Genomic DNA, 21106 nt, shown 5'->3' with positions numbered 1-21106 from the left:
CTTGACTGAAATTATGTGAGGAATATCTGAACCCTTTGTAAGAAAAGCTCTCTTCAGAATATGACCAAAGATTAATATTCAAAAGTTTGCACTTCAGGAATTTTCTTTTTTTTTTTTTAAAGATTTTATTTATTTATTCGACAGAGATAGAGACAGCCAGCGAGAGAGGGAACACAAGCAGGGGGAGTGGGAGAGGAAGAAGCAGGCTCATAGCAGAGGAGCCTGATGTGGGGCTCGATCCCATAACGCCGGGATCACGCCCTGAGCTGAAGGCAGACGCTTAACCGCTGTGCCACCCAGGCGCCCCAGGAATTTTCTTGAAAAAAGAAAAGTGATGTCTTGTTATTATCAAAATAGTATAATATTAATTAGTAACTCATAGACCATCTTTAACTGTGTCCTATTGCATAAATTGTGGATTTATAAAGCATTGATAAGTTAAACAATGCAATGAGTTAACATATTTCCAAGTTTATGTCTGTGGCTCAGGGTTATGGGTGAACCCCTAAAAAATGCATGTCATATGCTATTTTCCAAAGCAAGAATGGCAATGAATGTGAAATGAGTTTTTGCCACTACTTAGGAAATACCATAATTCATTATCCTGCTTTTTACACTTTAAATGTGTAAAATGTGTACGAGAAGTGCCAAAAAAAAAAAAAAAAAAAAGGAAGAGAATAAAAGACGTAAGAGACCAACAGAAATCCAGAAGACCCTGTAGTAATGGAGTTGGATCAAATTCCTGAAGAATTTACTGAGTAAGGTCTATTGAGGACCCAATAACTAGCTCCTTCTGCTCTTTTAAAGAATTTAGAACATGTAACTGTATCACCTATAGCAAATTCAGCATCAGAAAATACACCACAAGTGGTTAATATAAAGAAAAGAAGTTTACAGTGACAATAAACACAAAGCATAAATGTAATGCTCTAAATGAAACAAGTAGTTTATAGAGAAAAAATACTAATTACTGCCAATTATTCACTTTAAAATAAATATTTCTTGAGTACTTATACATTAGGGAGTATTGGAGTCACAGGGAATATAGAACTGAATAAAATATGTAGAAATCTCTGCTCTGAGAGAGCTTATATTCTAGTGGGGATAGACTGAGGATAAACAAAATTAAAATTTGTGGATGTCTATTAAATATCAGGTAAGCTAATGCCATATAAATTGTTTTTTATGTACACCAATGGATTGTTTTAAAATAATACTACAATTGCAGGGCAAGGGAATGCAAAAGTACTCCATATATGTGACCATAGAAAGTCGTGTGTGTGTGTGTGTGTGTGTGTGTGTGTGTGTGTGTGATATCTGCAAGAAAGGTAGATAGAGTAAGACATTAATGGAATCCCTAAAACAGCCCATTTACTCTCTTTGGCAAGTGACAAGTTGACATATTTATATTTTTTAGTGCAAATCTAATTAGAGACTTTAAAAAGTGATCTTAACAAAATCTTACCAAATATATGATGTTTGGGGGCAAAAATAAATCTCATAGAAGCATGTCTTATAGGATAATGCATGTTAACTTTCTTGTCTCTACTTCATCTTATGATCACTTGACAGGAAATGCAAATGTTTTCCATAAGTGCCTTCTATGTTAATCTAAGTGTCTGACCTTTTCATAATGCAGTAATTTTTTTAGAGTCTTTTTTCTTTGATTTATCATCTCTCATGAAAGTCTGCTTTTCTTTTTTTCATTTTGTTGGTGCCAGAAGAATTATTAAAGAGCTGTCAATCGAACTATGGCTGTCATTGTCCCTTTTTACAAGGAGAGAATGTTAAACAGGACCATGTCAATTTTGTGAGAATAGCTCCTTTCTACATACAATAAATACACTTGTTTCTTATAATAATAAATACTAGAATTAATGTTATTTTAAAAAAACCTACAGGGGCACCTGGGTGACTCAGTGGTTAAGCATCTGACTCCTGATTTCGGCTCAGCTCGTGATCTCAGGATTCTGAGATAGAGTCCCCGCATCAGGCTCTCCTCTGGGCGTGCAACGTGCTTGAGATTTTTCTCTCCTTCTCCTTCTGCCCCTCCCCCCCAAACAAATAAAAATTTTAAAACCTATACAAATATAGCATTAATAGTAAATGAGGTATGTTGACAGTTTTTATATATGTAAGCATTTATTACTTTCTGTTTAGGACTCAATGTTTACTGTCCTCCCTCCCCTCCATTCCAACTGTTTTGAGAAAAAGAAATCACACATTTCCTCCATAATTATATCACAAGCTACTTTACCTTTGAAAGGGCAGTCATGTTCTAGCAAAAAAAAAAAAAAAGTTCTAATGAAATTCACTCAAATTTATCTAGCAGTAAACAGATTCAGTTTTTAAAAAGTGTGTAAAATTAAGGAATAAGAGAGCTAGAAACTAGGAAATGTCCCCCAAAAAGTGTAATTATAACTGAGCATCATGGTCCATATTCCTTGCTGAAATCTTTTAGTTTGCTGTTTTTTAAATGAAAAGTTCTTAACATATTATTGATGTTGATCAGCAATCCCTGTGCATCTGCAATGTGGACATAGTTAGGAAAGATTATTTTTCTCACTCAACTGATGTACACCTTATACATTAAACAACTTCAAATATTATATTGAAATCTTTTGAGACTTATGTTCTTATATAGACTTAGACTAGTAATTAAACCGGGGTGTGGTTTGGGGATCAGCTTGAAAGAAAAAACATATTCCTATGGAGACCCTTATTTTCCGGTTGAGCAAGGGACGTGGTATAAATCTTGCTGTTGTATTTAAATGAAGCAACACATCCTAAGAGCTCTCTGGAACTAAACAGATATTTGGAAAGAAAGAGTTCTTGATTTTATGAAGAAACTACATAGAAATAGCAGATTTTTAAAGGAAAAATTGACCAAGAGATAGAGATTGTCTATCACAATCTCACTATAAGGATTTTCAAACTATTGAAATATCTTTGTTCCTTCGGTTTATCTTACTAAGATCTTCTAAGGAAGATTCTAGCTCAGAAAGAGAACAAAAAACAAGTTAAGAGTGATTTAATTATATTGGTTGGCAATCGCCGTGCATCTACAATGTGGACACAATTAGGAAAGGAAAGATTCAATTCCACACTTTGACATTTCCAGGAATAAAGTGAAGATTTAGAAAATGCACAAAAATCTATCAAATTGCTATTGAATCTATCCTTCCTGCATTGGGAAGGATTAGAAAATCACTTCTAAGCCAGTGCTCTCAGGGCCCCATCCCATCCATTCAAACCAGAACAACCACAGAAATATGTTTTAAACATAAAACTAACATTAAAAAAAATTAGTAACAGATTCGTCAGTATAAAGAAAAATAAAACATTATTGAGATAAGTGAATCTTTAACAGAAGTTTGTAGATTCTACTCTTCCATTGTGTATAAATCTTAAATAGAAGGTAACTTAATTGTTCCTTAGCACTTTTTCCTTTATATCTAATCCCTTGCTCATCCCTCTCTAAATTTTGATTTTGGAATTATTTTTTTAAAGATGTATTCAACACAAATAGAGAAATGCTAAGGGGAAAATAGAAATTAACAATAGAAGGAAATGAAACCAAAATTATAAAGAAAATTATATTTATTTTCATTGGTCATCACAGCAACTTATAACACAGCAATCCTGTACCATTTTCATCAAGAATCTTTAAACCAATTATATAAGGTCATTTATCATTCAAGTGATGCAGGCAAAAATTTTCATTGGAACTTAACTTGCAATAGTGAAATATTTATTGTATATAAATGTGACCCTGTCTACACAAAGAACTCGGCTCACCAACATCAATTTATTTCATAATATAAGAATCTCTTCCTTCAGAATTTTTTAACTTGATGGCGCTGAATGCCTTGGAGGCTATGGAGTTACTACAAGGCTTATACATATTACATATACAACACAAAATATTGGCATCGTTTCCCCCAAAACATCATGACTAACAAAATAAAAAATTGCCTTATGTCATTATATAATTTCTCAATGGACCAAAGTATGACCTCTATCAAATGGTAGTCCAAGGAGGTTTTTTGTTTGCTTGTTTTTGTTTTAACCTTATGGGCTATTTTTACTGGTCAAGGTTACAAAGCACTCATAAAAAATTACCTCTTTGGTACCTTCCTATACTATTTCTGCACATAATGAATCCCACAGTGTCTATCTGAACCTCTTATTAGGCATTCTTTTCATGACTTGCAGCTATGAAATACATATTGGATCCTTCTTTGGGGAACTTACCACCCACTGCCACAGGCCACCTTACACCTATTTTAAGGGATTTAAGCACTATAAAGCTTGAAATGAAATCATTCTAAATTTTTCTCCTTTCGCATCTGATCAAATGTTCAATCTAAAGACAGACTAGAAACTTCAAAGCAATATGAATGGTGAGGACAAAAAGATTTTTGACAAGTATAATGAAATCATCAACCAGACAGCAGAGGAGGAAGAATTTGAACATCAGAAGAAAGCACTGAAGAAGTCTGCAGCTCCATCATTACCACGCTATACCAGAGTTCAGGAGGCATGCCAGGAGGAATGCCTAGGGGCTCCTGTGTTGTAGCTCCCCCAACCGTTGGTGCCTCCTCTGGGCTCACCATTGAAGAGGTTGGTTAATTAACCTTGGGCACAGAGTTGACATTGCTCCACACAAAACATTGAAGGACCCATATTTTTAGCAAATTCCATGGCATTATTAACATTGAGTTGCTATAGTAAATAACTGCTTGCTCTTGATACTTGAATATAGATATAAGTAGGGAAAGGAAAGAACATTGCATTTTATAAGCAAGGTATTGTAAGTGAAAAATGTAATGTCTTAATTGAACTGTATTTGAAACTGGATAAAAAATTGTACGTGTAGGTTCAATAGGGTTATTGCCCCTCTAAATATAATCCAAGAGGGTATTTTTACAAACTTTGAGGGAACAGTTCATTATTAAATTTATTATTATTATTTTAAAGATTTATTAATTTATTTGAGAGAGAGAGAACATGGGTTGTGGGGATCAGAGGGAGAGGGAGAGAGAAACTTAAGCAGACTCGGGTGAGCATGGAGCCTGACTCGGGGCTTGACCTTACGACCCTGAGATCAGGACGTGTGTCCGGCACTAAACAGACTGTGCCATCCAGGCACAGTCCCTATTAGTTACTAAATTATTAAAATAGAAGTTGAGAATTTTTTTTATAAGTCTGAAAATAATTGTGACATAAATGCCTGTTGTTAGTTTCTTCTGATGCCACTTAGAGGGAGAGGTCAGAGATCACAGGGACACGGCAGAAGTTAAAATATCTCTTACCAGCTGTTGGGCTGCATGGAAATGAAGGCAGCATTTTAAAATTCCGTCAAGGACAGAAGTCTGAAAACTAAGTTCAAATAGTTCATTAGAGGAAACAGATCTCAAAACCTTTCCATAAAGTTATTTCAAATGATATCTGGAGAATGTAGCCTGAAGCAAATGCCAAAGGTCACAATTTTCTGTTAAAAGATGTGTAATTTTCCTCATATCCTCGAGAAATCTGAAGTTCTGCAGATGTGACCATGCATGCTGTGTGGCTCGTATGCCGACAGGATCCGAAGAACCCACAGGGTTCTCGTGGTTATTGAATACAAAACTCAATGAATAATTCATAAACCACATTTTAATTTCTTCTCATGTTCTATATTTAGTAAAGCTTCACCAATTACTCAACATCTGCATTTCATTCCAATCTAAGGGTTTGTAAAATTTAGCTTCACCAAAGGGATTATTATATCATAATTTATTTTCTCTTGATGACAATGATAGAGATGCTATTTGAACAATAATCTTCCCATAAAAAAAAAACTCTAAACTTTGAAAGGAAATCTGTCTCCTAATCGTTCACTCATGTGATTGTGTAAATTGATGTGTGGAACTTTGAGAAGAAAAATGTTATATGATTTATCAGTAGGATTGAGACATACTTGCACACGTGCTTAAAATGAATTGTAAAAAATAACTTAAATGCTTTAATGTGATTTATATTACTTATCCTAAAATAGAATGGATTTTCAAACTCTCCTCTTGCATATTAGGAAATTCACAAGCATGATATTGACTTCAACATATATTTTGCTGAGAATGACATTTCTGTTTTCTTTATTTCTTCACACTTTTAAGTCCAAGATAGCAGATCTATACTTGAGGAACTTAGAGAAGTTAACAACTGTTTTTTTAAAATAAATTGTACTTAGAGCGACACCTGAGTGGCTCAGTCGGTTAAGTGTCTGCCTTCAGCTCACATCATGATCCCACGATCCTGGGATAGATTCCTGAGTCGGGCTCCTTGCTCAGTGAGGAGCCTGCTTCTCCCTCTGCCTGCCACTCCTCTTGCTTGTGTGCTTGCTCTCTCCCTCTGAAAAATAGATGTATGAAATCTTTAATAAAAAATAAATAAATAAATAAAAGTAAATTCTACTTAGAATAGTGGAATTGACGTCAGATTTGAAACAAAGACTAGGAGTTACTTTCTACCCTATTCTTTTTTACTATGTTAAAATGAGATGTGTTTTAGATATTAACATGTCTATGTTTTTTAAATATCTGTTATTTATGGCTATATTATGTTTAGCAGCTTTACCCTCAAATTCCAGTGGTATGACACAATAAAAATTAATTTATTATACACATATTAAACCAAGAGTAGTATTCCTTGGTGAGAGGAGACGATCTTCCTTCTCTTGATGTATGGACAAGACTCTTAACTGTAAGCATATTTAAAGAGTTCCTTTTTCTACAAAAGCCATAGTAATACATAAAAATAGATCTATATTTATATCCACTGAAGTTTGTGGGAAAGGATTACTATAAGGGTATATTTGGTCTGTCATTGGGAAGTGATTAAAGGAATTCAGGAATACTGAAAATTTTCACCAAAGGACATATATGCAAAGAACAAAATATAAATAAATTAATACTTATCCCATGTTGGATCTTCAGCATAAAACCCCAATGCTTGCCAATCTGCTACGCTACAACCCATGGCATGCTTCTTTACCTAAACTTGGATCCCTGGACAATATACCAATAGGATTAAAATAAGCCAAAGACTTCTTTGCCTATTTACACCTAAATCCTAAGTAATTCAAGTTTGATTTTTATCAAACCAATGTAAACAAAATAAGCAAACACAAACCCAAGAAAACAAACTTCCAACAAGAACACAGAGTACACATATATTATTTGATCTAGTCTACAGCTATGGGGCACCTGGGTGACTCAGTCTGTTGAGCATCCGACTCTTGGTTTTGGTTCAGGTCTTGATCTGTGGGTGTTGAGATGGAGCTCTGTGCAGTGGCAGGCTCTGCACTCAGCAAGGAGTCTGCTTGGGATTCTCTCTTTCCATTGCCCTCTGACCCTCCCCTTGCTCTCTCTCTCTCTCTGGCTCTCACTCTCCATCGCTCTCAAATAAATAAAATTTTAACAAAATAAAGAAAAAAGTCTACAGCTGTGTTGCAGTGGATTAGCTTTAAACATTTAAACATTTCTCCAACATAGAAAGAGTGGCCAACTTTCAGGAGAGCTTAATTTAGCATTGTGATCTCACAGCTAAGGATTCACCAACCTTTTATTCAGCCCAGTAATTCCACTTCCCAGCCCTTGGTCCCTATTGTAACAGTAAACGTGATAAACCATTAACCAGCATTCTACTTCTTGAAGGCAGTGCTAATGGGGGACTTAGGAAATGTAGAGTGCTCTTTGTCTACTGTATGTTTTATTGCCTTTAAATGGTCAAAGAGAAAAAAAAAGTTGTCAGAAGGGGAAGAGAGACTGTGGCAAAGTATTTTTGAAAGAAAATTAACAAGAGATTATAGATTAAATAGATTTTATTATTCTAAAAAGTGAGAAGCAAAAAAATGCAGTAAATTTGCAATGTTTTTGAGTTAAAGTATTGTTGAAAAGAAGGCTCCTATATAAATCACTTCTCCATACAGTTGTGAAGAGCCAAGTTGTTCATTTCTTGATGCTTACTTCCTACATGAGTAATGGAGAGCAGGTTAAAAAAAGAGTCCTTGATAGACTGAAGTTGCTGAGAAATAATATAAAATGCCCTTGTCATGGTTCTTTATGCTACAGCATAAAATAATTGTTAGGAAAAATAAGACTCTTGTTTGAATTCAGAGCCAATTCTATTATTGTATCCTATTCAAATTCACTGGCTTTTAATGTGGCAAGCAATAATGACTTTTAACAAGGACTTACTTTACAAATTACATATAACAAGTTTATCTAGTAAGAAAATAAAGCTATATAATTTCTGCTTCTTAAGGAGACATTGAACTAAGATAAGAAAATAGGAACCATCCGTTGTGGTCAACCAGGGAACCCTATCCTCCCTCTCCTCCTCCCTCCCCTTCTCTCTCCCTCCTCCTGCTTTTTTTCTTGCTTTCTTTTTGTTTGCTTTCCTTTACTTACCCATTCAATGATACTTATGGAGTACTTACTTTGTGCCAGTCTCAGGGAAGCATACTGGAGGAAGAATGAGGAGTTGTGCTTAAAAGGTGAAAAGATTAGTGGAGAGGGAAGAGAGCTTGTGTAAAGTTCTGGAAAAAAATGAGCAGAACACAAAAACAGAAAGTCATCTGGAACATAGAACAAAGCCTATGGACCACACTTTCTGAAATAAATTCCAGTATAATGCAATGGCTTCTGTCCTGTAAACCCTGGATGCCATGGAGACTATATTTTTCCCTATCACATGACACTTAGTCCATCTACCTACTATTATCTTTCAACTTGCCCCCAGTGACCACTACTCCTAAATGCCAAAGGACTAAAAGAAGTCCCCACTGCTTTTATCACTTGTTCTACCAATCAAATTGAGGGTCTGATGAGGCACATTATTTGATTGTTGTCTTTATTGTTCATCCATAAAAATGGCAACTTTATCATTTTCCACTCTCCATGACTCTAGCACTTAGTTTCCCTAAAATTGGTCAAGTAAGAAATAAAAATGGTGGCATAATTCACTGAGACATAAGGTGAGTTTAAAGTATATGGATTGGGAAGCTGAGAACTATTCTCTCCTGACAGAAGAATAAGTGAGATATGGCTGTGTTTCTGTGGTTGGGACTAAGCATATATTTGCAGAATACCACAGCCTTGTGAGAGCTGAGGGAACAACACGTAAGTCCCAATATATCGCCGTGGACCATATATTCCTCTTTTAGATGTAAAGGGGCTCATTAGAGTGATTATAGGAAAAAATACATTCTCACTGTGAATTTCTACATACCAGAGACTTCATTACTATAGCTCCTTTCTTGTGAGAAAGATAAAATCTCTCTTCCTCCAAGTATTCTTTCAGTAATAGGCTGAAAAGTTGTCCCAAAGATATGTCTATATCCTAATTTCCAGAATCTGTATTATCTTACATGACAAGAGTGAATATTATCTTACATGGCAAAATTGTGATTAAGTTGAAGATCTTGAGAGGAGGAGGCCATCCTGGGTTTTTGGAGTGGATCTTAAATGCAATCACATTGTGTCCTTTTGTGTGTGGGGAGGAGTTTTGACAGACACAAAGGGGTGCGAGACAGTGTGAAGATGGAGCAGAGAGAGATGGGTCACAAGCCAAGGAATGACAGCCAACACCTAGAGCTCCCCAAGAGAGGGTAGTTCTGCCAATGCCTTGATTTTTAGTCCAGGGAAACTGATTTTGAACTTTTGACCTCCATAACTATGAGGGATTAAACTTCTGTTGTTTTAAACCGGAAAGTTTGTGGTGATGTGTTACAGCAAACATAGGAAACAAATACATTCTCAAATTTTGGAAACTCTATTTCTGGAAGCATGATCCAACCAAAGGAAAATCAGGAATGTGAGTAAGCAAATAGCACATAGGTTGAATGTGATTGCTTGGTATGGTGACTCCAGAGGATGCTGTGCTTAAATTCGATTTATATACAATCCCATGCTGTGATTTAGATGACCTCTGTTGCTGCTCAGCTGCTTGCTTGTAAATGGTGTGACTCAACAGAAGTTAAAAGTATGTTTAAGCCACAAAAGGTAGGCGTTTGCTAAAAGTGGCTCTTTGTCTCCCAAACTCAGAGCTAGAAGAAATAGCAGAAATAGGATAGAAATAGATATCAGGCATTACTATGTCTCCTGATGACTTAGCAGATGTCATGGGGGCAAAATAGAGACTCAGAACTAGGGAAGCATGAGTAATTCTGGGTTAAATGAGAAAGATAAGCATATGGATGGCTGTTAGAATATAACTGATAAGTAAATAAAAGGTATAAGTTACAAAGGGAATAGGTGGGATACCAAACAGGTAGCAAAAGTGTGCTTAGAGAGTCGTAAAATATTTTGTGGACCTCAAACATGAGTAGGAAGTTGGCCATATAAGTTCTAAATTGTCCTTATTACCTGTTGGACCATAGGAAAACCTCATTGCAAGCTATGCTCATCTTTTTTGTCTCCAAACGAATTGTGAGCTCTATGAATTCAATGACTCTACCCACCTGGTACCTTCAGATTGTAAAATACTTTCTGGACACATTATCGGGTATATTCATGAATAAATCAATAGACAATATTTAGAAGGGTGCATGGCTACTATTTACAGCTTAGAAGATACAAGTTATCAGGTGAGCTAGTGATAGGGTTGTAACAATGCCTAATTCAGTTCCTAGGACATGGTCAGTAGCTGTAACTATAAGTCATAATATTTTATAAATAAAAATAATAAAACTGTTTAAAAGGCCTTTCCCATAACCTTGTAGATATCGAACACATTACTGGGATGTCTCTTGAAAATGTCCTTGTCTGGCATATCTGATTCTATTCTTTATTACATCGGAAGGAGTCAACACCTACTTAGATGTATATGCTTTCAAAAAAAAAAAAAGAAAAGGAGTATGTGTTTTCAGGACAGGAATTGAATAAAATCTGAAATAGAGAAAAATACTATGGAGTCAAAAACTCCATACTTTCTTTTTAATTTTATTAATTAGTTTACTTGAAAAATAAGAGCTAATGTAAGAGCTAATGCATAGTGAAAGCTTTGTGCTCTTACCCTTTCTCTCAGCCTATAAATCAGACTCAAGCACAACATGGTAGCTTCTTTCTCCTTTCCTATTTCTATGACTTTCCTTTTCCAATGAAGCAGTAAGCAAAGCAGAGGTCAATAACAATGACTTTCATAAAAACAACACATGAAGAAAAAGCTGTTTTCCTTCCCTGAACTTTGAATGAAATTTAGTGACTGTTTCCTTAAATAAAATGTGGTATTTAATTGTTGAAAGCTTCTGCAAAAGCTGTCAGGTCTTTTTGTTGAAGAGTAGCTAAAAATATTTCCTTCTGTTTAGAAAAACAAACAAAATCAAAAGAATATTTCATAATCAAGACACATTTTGGGTGTTGAGTTGTAGAAATTCTTCATGTATTTTGGATATTAACCCTTTTAATGGATATGTCATTTGCAAATATCTTCTGCCTTTTCATTTTGTTGATCGTTTCCTTTGCTGTAAAGAAGCTTTCTGTTTATTTTTGCTTTTGTTTCCCCTGACTCAGAAGATATATCTAGAAAAATGTGGTTATGACCAAAGTCAGGGAAATTACTGCCTCTGTTCTCTTCTAGGATTTTTATGGCTTCAAGTTCTTCTCAACTTCTTATATTTATGTCTCTCATCCATTTTGAGTTTATTTTTGTGTATGATGTCAGAAAGTGGCCCAGTTTCATTCTTTTGCATGTAGCTGTCCAGTTTTCCCAGCACTATTTATTGAAAAAATTGTATTTTCTGTATTGTATAGTCTAGCCTCCTTTGACATAGATTAACTGATCATATAAATGCAGGTTTATGCTTGGGCCCTCTATACTATTCCATTGACCTACGTGTCTGTTTTTGTGCCAGTACCATACTGTTTTGATTACTACACTTTTGTAGTATTTCTTGAAAGCTGGAATTGTGATACCTCCAGCCTGTTATTCTTTCTCAAGACTGCTTTGGCTATTTCAGGTGTTGAGTGGTTCCATCCAAATTTAGGATTATTTGATCTAATTCTGTAAAAAATGCTGTTGGTATTTTGATAATGATTGCATTGAATCTGTAGATTGCTTTGGGTAGTAAGGCCATTTTAACAATATTAATTCTTCCAGTTCATGGGCATGGAATCAAACAGACATAACAAATCTTGGTGAGAATGTGGTGAAGAAATAACAAATGTTGATGAGAATGTGGAGAAAAAGGAACCCTCATACATGGTTGGTAGAAATTCACATTGGTATACGTACTTTGGAAAACTATATGGAGGTTCCTCAAAATATTAAAAATAGAAATACCATATGATCCAGTAATTCCATGACTGATTATTTACCCAAAGAAAACAAAAACACTTATTTGAAAAGATGTATGCACAACCGTGTATATTGCAGCATTATTTACAATATCCAAGATACAGAAGCAATGTATCCATAGATGAATGGATAAGGAAAACTTGGCATATATGTATAGGAATACTGGTCAGCCACAAAAAAGAATGAAATCTTGCCATATATAATGGAATATTGCACAGCTTAAAAAATGATGAAATCTTGCCTTTTGCAATAACATGGGTGGATCTAGAGGGTACTATACCAACTGAATTAAGTCAGACTGAGAAAGACAAATACCATATGGTTTCACTCACACATGGAATCTAAAAAGCAAAACAAATGGATATGCAAACAAAGAAAAAATGTCTGACCTATAAATACGAAGAACAAACTGATCATTGCTGGAAGGAAGGGAGGTGGGGAAATGAGCAAAATGCGTGAAGAGAAGTGGAAGTCATAGGCTTCCCGTTATAGAATGAATAAGTCACAGGAACAAAAGGCACAACATAGGGAATTTGGTCAATGATACTGTAATTGTGTTGTGTGTTGACAGATGATAGCTCCATTTGTGGGGAACATAGCATAATGTATAAACATGTTGAACCACTATGTGGTACAACTCAAACTAATCTAATATTGTGTTTCAACTATACTCAAATTAAAAACAAATTAAAAAGAACAAAATAAGACATATTTGATCACACAGAATATTTTTTCATGTCTCTTGATAAATGTTATATTCTTAGTCATTTTCTTTTAGTAGATACTTTTCTTTTTAAGTTGCATATCTGTCATTGTTATTTTAAAAATGTGAATATGTTTTTTCCAAATATAGAATCTCCTTGATCTTTAAGAGTCACCCATTCTTGTGACCTCCAATCTTAGTTCAGACTTTGCTCAGTGCTGGCACTGTAGAACGACATCATGTTAAAGTAATAATGTAGTTAATGTTTAAAACCTTGCTTTTTGATGAACATTAATAATTGAAAAAACAAAGGAATTTATGAATTATTGTTTTAAATATTGGAAGCTAGACTTTGTAAACATTCTCATGTCTGGAATGAAATTACACCTGTCAATACAAATTAAATAGAACCAATTCATGTATTAGTAAATTAATATTTGTATTGATTCCCTAAATCAGAATCACATATATGGTGATATATTATTTATTAAACTGTATAAAAATTTCTGTTTTAATCAGCCAGATATGTTCTCTAGACAACATTTATTGGTCTAGATCCTTTTTAAAGTAAAATTTGAAGTAATTGTCATTTTTCACCCGTTAAGTAAAACAGACATAGAAATTTATGAAATAGGGAATGTGGTTTTCCATGACATTTAAAACTTCATATGCACATCATAGCAAGGAAAACATTAGTGATAAAGTAAAAAAAAATTGAACACTGGTAGTCCATATCTGTAATTATAAGTGCTAGAAACTTGAGCAAGATAATTAAGCTCCCTCCAACTCTCTATTTCTAGCTTCAGAATTTGAAGACTAGGGGCGCCTGGGTGGCACAGCGGTTAAGCATCTGCCTTCGGTTCAGGGCGTGATCCCGGAGTTCTGGGATCGAGCCCCACATCAGGCTCTTCCACTATGAGCCTGCTTCTTCCTCTCCCACTCCCCCTGCTTGTGTTCCCTCTCTCTCTGGTTGTCTCTATCTCTGTTGAATAAATAAATAAAAAATCTTAAAAAAAAAAAGAATTTGAAGACTAACACATATTGTATATGATTGCTAAAATAATAGATATTACTGTAATATATGAGTCTAGCATGTAATAGACTATCAACACACATGAAAACCTAACCTTTAATTTGTGTGAGTACTTGACTCAGTTCTAAAATATTGTTTGATGAAATTTTATTGGCTTGAAAACGAAAAATAACTTTCCAGCTCTTCTTCCAATGAATACATTTATACATACTTGATAATTAGGTAATTGGTTTATCATACTCAAGATTGTGAATTCCCAATCTGTTGATCTGTATTTTGCTGGAAGTAGATTTATGGACATTTCTAATCCATAATAACTCCACCAATGACTAAATCTTACACAATCAAGATCCTTTGCAGTTGAATATACTTTTTGCGTAGCTAAATAAAGAGAGCTTTAGTAATTAAAATGATGTTTGAAATTAATTATGTGGAAACAGTACGGACTACAATCTGGATTTGACGTCATCTACATTTTATACATTTTAAACCTTTATTACTCATTCAGTCCATTGGGGATCAGATTGAGAAAGAGATTATAAGTGTCATTTATAGTACTGTCTATATTGAAATTTGAAGTTGTTCATTGATGTCTTTAATAATTGTGAATATGTTCACTGCTTAATAAAAAATTACTTGATGGACTACATCACTCAATTATCGTAACTTGTCCATGATTCAAATCTCACAATGATAACATAGCTTTAAAGTAAAGTCAGGGAAACATCCTTTGACAGGAAATTAGCCTCACTAATTGGTTTATTGTGTTAACAAGATCTATGTTCAAATATACTGGTTGTTGAAATAAACCTCACTTAAATTGTATGCTACTTAAGTAGCAATATAACTCTACAATATTATTTTAAGATTTGTTCAAAGAAGGTTTGGAATATTATAAATTATCCACAGCTCTTTAAAGTCTAAATTCTGATGTTTAATTTTATTACTCTGTAAAAATTATGCTCTCTAAATCACTAATTACTTTGATTTTCTGGCAACACTACTGTATAAGTTGATTTGGTAGATACAGTTCATGATAAGAATTTATTACTATGATCAATTTTTAGAATGCATTCAATTTATGCTACAAATAGTTTTTAAAGATACATTTTATTAATTACTCCTAGTACTGAATTTTGAAATACATCTATAAGTGAGCTTTTTCTATGAATCGTAGTTCTTTGTAATATACGAGGAACAAGTAGAGTTTCTGCTCATATTGCAGAATAAACTATGCCAATTTATTTTTAATATGTATAGTTTAGCAGCTATAGTTAATAATGTTTTCTCATATAAATAAATGTTTGTTTTGTATTTGTAGAATATATCTTTTTACTTAAAATTAAAATTGATTGCTTATGCCTTGATTCATTGCTTAAATTACTATCACACACAGTACAAAAATCACGGGAAGCAAATAGTGGCCACTATAGTTTTAATGCATTCTGTATAGGACTTTTGAAATTTCACATAATTGTCTGCCCTAAAAGATAATTTCCTGCACTTGCTAATACCATCTGTCCTTTTCTAAGACGCATGGCAAAAAAAAAAAAAAAAAAAAGTAATAAGGAAAGCCTTGATTCTTGAAGAGTTATGGCCAATAGGGAATGAATCATAAGTTGTTAGTTGTGTCTTAAGTAAGAATTCTTCCACAAGTCTGGCAGAACTTGAAAAACTGACTGCTCAAGGGAATTGAAGTGTTAGGTGTATTAACCAGACAAGAAATACATCACATCAGGCTGTCCTCAGCTGAGATATTCACAGAATATCTGTGTTCACTTGAATGTCATTTTATCAGATTAGAATAAAATTCTTTCATTGAAACAAAGTTAATTTAAGTGCATATAGAAAGAAGCAAATACACATAAGGAATTAAGACTTGAATACTGATGATTCCCCTCCTAAGGTAAATATATAATAAATAAATTGGCATTTTTTCCTGCTTGCATATTTATGGCCTAAAGAAATGAGGATTAATTATGTGTGATGTCAGATTTAGGAACTACAGAGTTGTAGACAAAATATATAATTATTTACCGTATAAATATGATACATTTTTTATTTTTATCATTTATTGATGATGCTTTTTGATATTATAATACGAGTATCCTTTAATTCTTAGGTTTACTTTCATAGAAATTACTGCCATGTTTTATCTTCCCTCTTTCATTAGTTATCACAAGACTGGGCTTCCTACTTTCATTTGCTACCTTGAGATAGCTGAAGTTTACACCTTCAGCATTCCAGCCTGTCTCTTGCTCCACTCAACATCATCCTTTACACCATAATGATATATTTGTTTCACTTGGTAACACTGTCAAGCTCTAAAATCATAACATATGGTGCTTATGCACTGTCTATGCTTCTAATTTTTGAGTGTCTTTGTATAAGTAATTTTATTAAAGATTTATAGGCTCATGGAATGCTCAAGATCAAATGACCCATACTGATGAAGCTTAGCATCATGTAAGGGAAGAAATTAAGACCCAGGGAGGTTACTGACTTGTCAAAACTGATTAATGACATGGTCATGTATAAAAATTAAATCAAGATTTTTTTTTCCTGCTATAACCATTTTGGTAGCATCATTTGTGCTCTTTCCAAAATCAATGTAAATCCTAAAACGTGGACATTGTGTTCAAATTATCTTGTTAAAAGGCACAACATGATTAACTAAACAGAAAACCAAATAGACCATAATTGAATAAACAGATGTAGCAGTAATTAACATAGTAGTTATTAGAAAAATAAGAGACTGTTGAGCTTTCATGTGTGACTGCTGCTTTGAGTCTCAACACTGAAGACCAGAGTGAAAGGTAAATCAGGAGCACAGGAGACAGCTCAGGTAATAAGATGGTACAACTCAACTGCCTCAAAATAAGTCATGTAAAGGAGCACTAGCTATAGTATAAATTCTTTTGAGTAATTTAATTTTCCACCTACCAGAAGCATAAAAACAGGTATATTCTTATGAAGCTAACTTAGTGCCTGAATGGTGGAATATTTAAATAAGATTTTGAGAAAAATCCTTGTTTTTATCTGTCATAGATTATCATTCAATTGCTTCAATTCTTTGGGTTCAAAAATACAATTTTTTGCTCTTTAAGGGAAAGGATCATGGCCACATATAGGATGCCATTGTAAAGTCAATAAATAAATTTTTAACTCAAGTCTTCAAACTTGAAGTATGTATTTTTGAAAAACAGTTCTTTTAAAGGTAGACCTTTAAGAAGTTTATTCTAGCAGAGTTGCCATTGAAAGAGTAGTTTCTAAATAATTCTAAATAATTGAATTTTGTACTTCATTAAGGGAGGAAATTTTATTGCCCCATTTGATAATAATTCAAAATAATTAACTGCTAATTGTTTTTGGTATATCAAAAAATTAGGCTTACTTTCAAAGGTTAACTATCTTTTACATTTGGAATACTCAAAATAATATGCCTAGTGATGCTTTTGCTTATGGTAGTTTCTTACATGTCATTCCTCCTGCTATGGATGCCAGACACTCATTCCGATAGCCTGAGCCAGCTGTGCCTTTTCCTAAGCCCTTCACTCTGCCCATCTTTGGCTGCCCATCTTGGACTTCCTTGACTGTCTCTCACTTAAAGCACAATTGTTCTTCCTTAAATAGGACCTTCAAAATGTAATTAAAAATCAAAAAAAAAAAAGATAATCTCCACTTATATGTAATTATATATTACATATATAATAATATAGATAGTAAATTACTATCTATAGATAATAAATACATAGATAATAAATTAAACCTGAGACATTTTCAGTTATAACATCTACCTCACTAATTTTCCTAAGAACAAGACAAATATTTTAATAGCCAAGATTGTGAGTAATGTTACTTCTGAGGAGCATTCCTGATACCAAATTAAACAAATTCTCAATCACATGACAACTTTGGTAAAGTAGACTCTGGGATGCAAAAATGTCTTCCATGCTGGGGATGTACTATATGGTAACTAATTTAACAAAATAAAAATTATTTAAAAAAATGTCTTCCATGGTGAATAGAGTGAGTAGAGATGCCATATTTGGCTAGCTGTCAGGTGAAGCACTAAGTGCTAAGGGGGAGCAAGATGTTTGCAAAGACTTGCCCAACTCCTGCCTTTAGAAGTGGTCAGCATTGCTCAGAATCCTAAAGCCTTTGTGAACGATAGCTTGTTTGTCCTCTGGTGTCCACCATGTTATATTGTTTATTTTGTTTTCACATGTAAATCCTTTATTTTTTTCAATTATAGATGTTTTGATTTTTGAAAAAAAGAAAGTACTTGCCTTATCTGTTTATACCTGGTGATTCCAGTTAGTACATTGCTAATTAATTTATGAATTTGTAGAAGTATTTTTTAGTCAAATAAGATTCCTAAAAATTCATTTGTATTTATACCTTAATTCTAACATGAATACATGGCTAGAAAAAGTATATTCTATATTGACCTTTATGTGCTTAAGTGTAATTTGTCTTTCAACAGAAAATGAAATAATTCATTTTCTTCATGTGTAAATTACATCAGTCTGAGATGATTTAAGAACACATAAAACTATATTTAGAATTTCAGATTTCAAATTTAGGCTCAAATTTTCTAGACTATTTTGTTAAATATAGAGTCTATTCTGTAAAGACTGTCTTACGATGACAAAATGCTAAGTGCTTTCTTTTGGATTTACTGAATATAATAAAATGTTCATGATTCACTGTTCATTCTCCAGGTGTTATGGTATGAATAGTATATATTAAAATATGAATTTTGGTTAGCTTACCCTCATCTACCGCATTTATTCAAAAATAAACATAAGTAAATTACTGGTTTTAGAAATGGCATAGTTTGGCATCAACTCCTATTCAAAATGCTGGTACAAATATATGTAACATTATAATGTTTATAGTGTTGATGATACTTCAGCAAATTCTAACTAGGATGAAGTTTAAATAAAAAATACCATTTTTATTGATGTACTTTAGGAATAAGAAAGCAATGCTGGCTTTGAAGGGAATAAGGATAACTAAAGACTGAACTTGGTAATAATTCTCTTAAGGTACCTGATTGCATAATTTTATGCTTTATTTTGATTATACAATGTGAAAGAATAATGTGAATAGAATGCATTTTTTATTTCCCTCTGCTCTATTTCTGTAATTTATAAGTTTGAAATGGCATAGAGTAATAATGTTCCAAGTTTTCCAGTTATTGTTTAATTCCCATTAGAATTCTGTGCCAATTATTTAATCAGTAATAGCCCCATGGTTATTTTTCCCATTTTTTTCTTATGACATGAACTCTATGGCCAGGCATTTTAAATTTTAAGTAGTCTTTGGGCAAAATTTACAAAATTGAAATAAAGAGAAATGTTTAGAGCTATGATAGTTTCATGAAAAATTTTTGAGAGAAGCAGGGTTGGGGCGGGGGAGAAGATAAAAAACCTTTTCTCAATGTCCATCCAAATTTTATCAAAATTTGAAACACATAGTTTGAACTTCTTTCCCTATAATAAAAAGTAATACTATATTTCTTAATAGTATTTCAGGATTACTTTTTTGTAGGTTGACTTATTCATGACAAAAATGAAAAGGAAATAGAAGCAAATATTTCTCGTAAAACATCTTTTCTCATCACAATAGACACATGAAATTACTGTCTCTATAAACAATTTTAATGAATAAGAATGAGTACTGATTTACTAAAGAATTTCTGAATATTGAATGTTTTTGAATAGATTCCTTGTTGCTTTGCTTCTTAATTCTTAGCACTTTACCCGCTGTACGTAAATTGTTCACACAAGTAGGCAGAGCAATAAGCAGTTTAATCAAAGTGGAAAAACAAATAATTCTAAGTGTAGGTAACAGAAAAGAATGGGTTTTCCCAAGTTATTCTAGATCAAAGCCTCAAAATGGATCTATTTTGAAGTATTTCTATATAATAAAAAAGAGGATTGGCTATCACTAAACCTATTAATTTGGCTTTCTAAATTTTAGTCATTGCTGGAAAGTTCTTTATTGCTGTTTTCTCTCAAAATAAGCATCTCTTATTTCCAGGCACATTGGGTATACCTGAGGAATTTGGTGTTCTTTTCAGTTACTGTTCTTCATGAAATAGTTCTCTATTGCCAAGCAATTGTTGCTTCTGTTTCTGGGATTATCAAAAACACATCACAGCTACAGATTAAAACAAAAAAATCTGCATCATGACACATAACTATGTGACCAGCAGAATATTTCAAAGGAATATATTCTTATTTTTTATGGGAAAATCTTGATATACGAAATAAAAGATTATAATGAAGAATGCATACTGATTAATACATTGAAAATGAGCATGGAGTTTACAGATTATAATTTATCTTCAGGAGTTGGAATGACATGAAGAAAAGTCATGACGTTAATATCAATTTATGTATTTTAAAAAATGCACTAAGTATGGTTATCGTTGTTGTTTGACAGCATGAAAGATGCAGGAGTCGGCCATAAGCAATGGAGGGGTCCCGTATCATCCACCTGTAAGCAGTGCCCGGTGGTCTATACCAACCCCGTGTGTGGTTCAGATGGCCATACCTACTCTTCTCAGGTAAAGACAATTACAGTCATTTTGTATGAAACACGTAATATGTATTTACTATTAAATGAATAAAATTATCAGTTCTCCCATGTAGTCATCCAAATAATTTATATAGCTCCTAAAACAATGCAAATAATCTCGTGGGTTTGGAATCTGACATAATGTGTATTTGTTTCTCCTATATCAGAATTTTTAAAATTTGAAATACTAAATTTGTGAACACTTTGAGCACTCCAGTATTAAAAGCAACATTTCCTTTGTTGCTACTATGAAAGAGGTCAGAAATGTAACCATGTCATACCATAATGTTAACAATTATTATCATTATAACAGCAATAGCAGCTACCATCTGTCATTATCATTACTTCTTTTATCTCATGTTATTTCCTATAGTATTACTAGAAAACCTCCAAAAATTCTTTTAACAAATGAGAAAACTAAATATCAGAAAGATATAGCAAAG

At 33.3% G+C, this 21106-nt stretch overlaps 1 protein-coding gene across 1 annotated transcript in view; it reads left to right on the top strand.

The window, feature by feature from the left end:
- The window catches only part of SPOCK3 (SPARC (osteonectin), cwcv and kazal like domains proteoglycan 3), a 447562-nt gene that overhangs the window by 253410 nt on the left and 173046 nt on the right, over positions 1-21106 (top strand). The window contains exon 5 of the mRNA XM_045798692.2: positions 20529-20652. Within this exon, the coding sequence (XP_045654648.1) occupies positions 20529-20652 (124 nt within the window). The remainder of the gene's footprint in view (positions 1-20528; positions 20653-21106) is intronic.

This window comes from Ursus americanus, chromosome 13 (genome assembly GCF_024610735.1).
Source record: "Ursus americanus isolate L20-20 chromosome 13, mUrsAme1.1.p, whole genome shotgun sequence".
In the NCBI taxonomy this organism is placed as follows: domain Eukaryota; kingdom Metazoa; phylum Chordata; class Mammalia; order Carnivora; family Ursidae; genus Ursus; species Ursus americanus.
Note: the sequence above shows the minus strand (reverse complement) of the source record. Positions and strands in the feature narration are given on the sequence as shown.